Consider the following 5,882-nt stretch of genomic DNA (forward strand, 5'->3'; position numbering starts at 1 on the left):
TATGTAGCAGCTTTCGTCAAACGTTCCTCCTGTCTTGACAGTAGGTGCGCATATCTGACAAAAGTAAGCTAAGTTAAAGGTAATGTAAGCAGTGCAATTAGACTAGGCATAACTTGCGTACATGTAAGCAAGTAGTAAAAGTAAACTTTAAATAATATCTTATGTTATATTACTTTATATAGGGCTAAAGTAGGCTATTTTGCAAGAGAATAGAGTGGTTTTAGTAGGGGCTTGGCAAAAGTGGCCGGCCAACCTCTGTGGCCGGCCAACCCGTTAGGTACGTTATCTCTTGTAAATTAATAAATTATATAAGAGTACTTTAAACATGCTGCTTATAATTAGACCTTTTATTTTTATATAGTCTAATTCTTTAAAGAGTTTCTTAGGTGTTGTAATTACACTATCTGCGCAGAGCTTAATTACTAGTGTGTAATTATCTCTTTTTTTTTAAGTAAGAAATGTTATGTTTTATACACTATACTTGCGCAGTCTTCTATGTCCTTTTTTATCTAGTTATAGCGCTAGCTCTAGATCTAGTTTGTACAATAGATCTAGCACTGTGTCTTTTGCTAGTAGATTGTGCAGAGCTAGTTGCTTGCGTAGTTAACCTCTTTTTTACACTTATAGAGGGTCTTTTTATATAATAGCTAGTTTGTCTAGGTCTAGCAAGTCTTATACATTCTTTACACAATAATATAGCTTAACTTATGTAGCTTAGAATTTTACTAGACTATTTTTTATATTAATAATAATGTTCTAACGTACTTCACAGGCGAGTTGCTCACACACCTGAGTTGCTTACTTTTGCCAAGACCCCACCCTAACAAACTCTATTATGGCCTATAACAACCTGCTCTAGCACTATATAGTACAGTGCAGCCTAGAATATTATTTAGATACTACTTTTACTTCTTACTTACATGTTTCTATGTTATGCCTAGTCTAATTGCACTGTCTGTAGCGCCTTTAGAATAGCTTACCTACTTTAGCTTACACCTGCTTCTTTACCTTTTTCTTATTACTATGTAACGTACTTCATGGGCGAGTTGCTCACACACCCAAGTCGCTCACTTTTGCCAAGACCCCACCAAACCACCCTTTCTACACTAATGCATTCCCCACAACACTACTTAGACGCGCTAAAAGAACATTAGATACAGCTTGCGCTCTAAGCTTTTAAATAAAACATAAAACTCTTAAAGAAATGTGCTGTAGCTATGTGTAGAGTCCTATAAAAAATAATAAATAACTATAGCGCTAGACAACCTTTATAAGCTAATTCTACAGCTAAATTACAGAGGCTAGGCAATAAAAAGGAGCAGGTAATTGTTAAGACTATACTTAAGCTATATGCGCAAGGAATTTCCCCTTAGATAGCATTTATAGCTAATATAGTTAATTCTTTGCGCGCTAAGCGTAATCTAGGCTATGTTCGCATAAACTAGCCTAGTATGTTTATAAAGCGTTATTTAGAGCTTAAAGTAACGTTTAAGCGTAAGTACAACTATAAGAGAGCCCTCTGCAAGAGTCCTAGAGTAATTTAGGGCAGGTTTAGCCTTATAGAGAATATTAAAGCTAAGTATAGCATCTAGGATAATAACATGTACAACTTTAGCAAGACAGGGTTTATAATTAGCTAGATATCTTTTAACTATACTTGCGCTTAAAACTTTACTTTAAGCTCTAAATAACACTTTATAAACGTACTAGGCTAGTTTATGCAAACATAGCCTAGATTACGCTTAGCGCGCAAAGAATTAGCTATATTAGCCACAAATGCTATTTAAGGGGAAATTCCTCGCGCATATAGCTTAAGTATAGTCTTAATAATCACCTGCTCCTTTTTATTACCTAGCCTCTATAATTTAGCTGTAGAATTAGCTTGTAAAAGTTATCTAGCGCTGTAGTTATTTATTGTCTTTTATAGGACTCTGCATATAGCTATAGCACATTTCTTTAAAAGTTTTATGTCTTATTTAAAAGCTTAGAGCGCAAGCTGTATCTAACATTCTTTTAGCGCGTCTAAGTAGTGTTGTGGGGAATGCATTAGTGTAGGAAGGGTGGTTTAGTAGGGTCTTGGCAAAAGTGAGCGACTCGGGTGTGTGAGCAACTCGCCCATGAAGTACGTTACTCTAAACTCTTTTAAAGCTATTAAGTGTAGGCTTTTTTAAATTATTAAAGTTTTTTTTACTTTAATCTGCTTTTTTTTATATAATTTATATTATGTAGTAGCTTTATTAGCTACTTAAAGCTTAGTAATTTTTTATTATACTAATACTAGCTTATATATAATTATTACTACCTTTTTTAAAACTTTTTTAAACACTTTAACTATAAAAGTTAGTAAACTATTTATACGCTTTTAAATTTTTATTTTTATAAGTATTAATTATAACTTAAGTTTTAAAGTATTACTTAGAGTTTACAACTACTAGAGCTTATTATATATAAGTAGTAGTAGTAATAAAGTGCGTAACTTTACATTAAAGCCTATTATAACTTATTATAAGTTAAAAAAAACTAATCTAGCGCTTTAAAACTTTTCTTAGATATTACTAAAAGTAATTATAGCATTATAGGCTACTTTAAAGTATAGTAGGAACTTTATTTTTATAATATAAGTAATTTAGTTATATATAAAGTTTTTAGCTTAGCGCCTATATACTTTTTTTAAAAAAGTAAAATAACTTACATTAAGTAGCTATAAAAAGTATAATAAGTAAAAAAGTATATAAATAGTAATAATTTTATTATCTTTATAGTATTACTAAAAATAAAGTAAGTTATAGCTTTTATAGCTATTAATAACTAGTAAATAGTAGCTACTAATAGTACACTTTGTTATATGCGCGTTAAAGTGCTTTAAATAGTCTAAACTAAGCTAATTAGTAGTCTAGCTATACTTAGAGAATATAATAACTTAATTTTAAAGTAAATTTTTCTTTTTATACTAGTTTAAAAAGTAGTTACTACTTTAAAAAATAATAAAAAGTAAAATAGCCTACTTTTTAGCATTAATGCTCTAAATAGCTGTTGTCTACTCTTAGTTACCTAGCTAAACTACTTTTAGCTATCCTTATCTCTCTAAACTTATAATAACTACTCTAGTAGATATTTAGCCTATTATAAACTTTATTTTATTAAAGTTATATATGTTATTATTCTAGATACTATACTTAGCTTTAATATTTTTTATAAAGTTAAACTAGCTTTAAATTACTATAAAATTTTTACAAAAAGCTTTTTTATAGTTATACTTACACTTAAACTTTACTTTAAGCTTTAAGTAACACTTAATAAATATATTAAGCTAGTTTATGCTAATATAGCTTATATTATACTTAGTGTATAAAGAATTAGCTATATTAGCTATAGCTACTAGCTAAAGAGGAAAGTCTTACATATCTAGCTTAAGTATGTGCTAAATAATTACTTTCTCTCTATTATTATCTAGCTTTTATAAGTTAGCTATATTATTAGCTTAAAAAGGTTATTTAGTGTGTTAGTTACTTATTATTTTTAAAAGACTTTATAGATAGCTGCAGCATGTTATTTAAAAAGTGTTATATTTTATTTAAAAGCCTAAAGTATAAGCTGTACCTAACATTTTTTTAATATATTTAAGTAGTATTATTAGAAATACATTAGTGTAAAAAAAGTAGTGTAGTAGGGTCTTAGTAAAAGTAAGCAACTTAGGTGTGTAAGCAACTTGCCTGTAAAGTATGTTAGTTCTTAATTCTTTTTATCTTATATAAGCCTAGCTATTTTTTTTTGTTATGCTATATTATTACTTTTAAACTAAGTAGAAAATTTAGTACTTTATATAAAGTTAAGCTGTTCTAGGTATTAATTATATAATTAATATTATCTTTTACTCTTTTACTTTAAAGTATTTTTATTACCTTTTATACAGCGTTATCTTATATAATAATATTAAGAGATAGTGTAAAATCTATGTTAATTCTTAGATATATTCTAAACATAAGTAATATAGGTATAAAACTGTTTAGTCTTACTATATTAATAATAGCTTTAACAGCTATCTGCAACACTAACTTATTGTTTGTACAATTATCTAATTCTACACAGAGGATGTTATATGCGCGCTGCAGTAGTGCGTGCGCGCGCTTAATCTTCTCTAGAGCCTAATAGGCTTCTACTAACATTTATTAACATGTTACTTCTATAATCTTTACATAATTCTAAAAGTCTTTAGATGCAAAGTTTATACTAGAGTTATGTATAATATAATTAGGTAAGCCTTAGTACATGTTAATTTAACACTTGTAGAGCATGTCTTAGGTATCTTATACAGACATTAATTTTAGGAAGGTTGTGTTACAACCTAAGAACAGGTTATAAGCGACCAATCGGCGGTTCCCCACAGTTTAATAACCACGGCTGGGAAGTTCTTAAGCCCGCACTACACAGATCACGTGATTAGACAGATGAGGAATGGCTTTGCATTTTAGACTAGTGCGTGGAGGAATGCATTGTCTAATAGGGACAAGGGTTATGCCTGCAATGCGCGCCATGCGCGCAGGAGCCAAGCTGCAGGCATTGCATGCACTGCATGTAAACCTTATGTATATAGTTTTAATTATAACTATGATTAAAAACCTGTAATTACTATTTAGTTTCATTTCTATAATAGACTAAAAAGCATTAATACTTTTTTAAAAAGAACATTGCCGCCTTGTATATTTGCACTATATATACCTTCTATTCTATCCTTTAGATTAGTTTCCTAGCTCCCTATACAGCTGCTAGGGCAAACTACAATCTGCCTTTTTACACCTGCTATTTATACACTCTGCTAGACAGACTATACACTTAATCTAGCTAAGTTCTTCTCTTTTATTAACTTTATTTTATAAGCTGTTATACTCTAAAAATTACTATTTTATTTAAGTAAAAATTATAATAGTAATTACTACTTTTTTTTAAAGTATAGCTTTTTACACCTTACACTCTAACATTAAAATAATAGGTGCCTTTGCTGTAGGCACAGGTAAAGCCCTATTCTAGACAGAAAAAGCTTAGAATTAGTAAATATTATATCTCTAATAAAAGCTTAAAAACTTTAAAGCACAGCTTCTACACTAAGCCTAATAAGACCTAGCTGCCTAGCAACTCTAAGCACTTTACATAGAAGTGGCTAACCTAAGGAACACAGCACTTAAGAAAGCTAGTATTAAATTAAAAAAGTCTTTATAGCTAGCTTTTCTAACACCTTTTAATAGCACACTTAAGGATTTTAAACCCTTCTTTATAAAATGTTACCTTTATATGTAATATAATAAAGGTGCATTTTAGACAGATAAAGAAATAATTAACGTACCTAACGGGTTGGCCGGCCACACAGGTTAGCCGGCCACTTTTGCCAAGCCCCTACTAAAACCACCCCATTCTCTCGCAAAACAGCCTACTTTAGCCCTGTATAAAGTAATACAACACAAGATATTATTTAGAGTCTACTTCTGCTACTTGCTTACATGTATGTAAGTTATGCCTAGTCTAATTACACTGCCTGTATTGCCTTTAACTTAGCTTACCTTCTTTAGTGCGCACCTGCGTCTTTAGCTTCTTCCTATTACTACACGCTCTAAACTCCTTTAGAGCAGTTAGACAAGCCCTATCCTTAACTATTAAGGTCTCTTTTGCCTAAATTTGCTTTCTTTTATGCAATCTATGTTACGTAGCAGCCTTATTTGCTGCTTAAAGCTTTGTAATCTTATAGCCTACCCTATTATGTTAATGCCCTAGATAACTATTATCTACTCCCTATTACCTTACTATATTGCCTTTAGCTGTCTTTGTCTCTCTAAAGCTGTAACAACTGCTCTAGTTAATATCTAGCCTATTATAAAGCTTAACTTGTT

The 5,882-nt window shown here is 30.4% G+C and overlaps 1 protein-coding gene across 1 annotated transcript; it reads right to left on the minus strand.

Annotated features, from left to right (window-relative positions):
• Positions 1-3,959: 3,959 nt before the first annotated feature.
• BDR25DRAFT_179505 (uncharacterized protein) lies at positions 3,960-4,136 on the minus strand (the record flags this gene model as incomplete). The annotated part of the gene is made up of 1 exon (XM_033684200.1): positions 3,960-4,136. A coding segment is annotated over one exon (177 nt), but the record flags the coding sequence as incomplete, so codon positions are not given.
• Between the last annotated feature and the right edge of the window lie 1,746 nt (positions 4,137-5,882).

Source organism: Lindgomyces ingoldianus (assembly GCF_010093535.1).
Source record: "Lindgomyces ingoldianus strain ATCC 200398 unplaced genomic scaffold BDR25scaffold_2, whole genome shotgun sequence".
Lineage (NCBI taxonomy): Eukaryota > Fungi > Ascomycota > Dothideomycetes > Pleosporales > Lindgomycetaceae > Lindgomyces > Lindgomyces ingoldianus.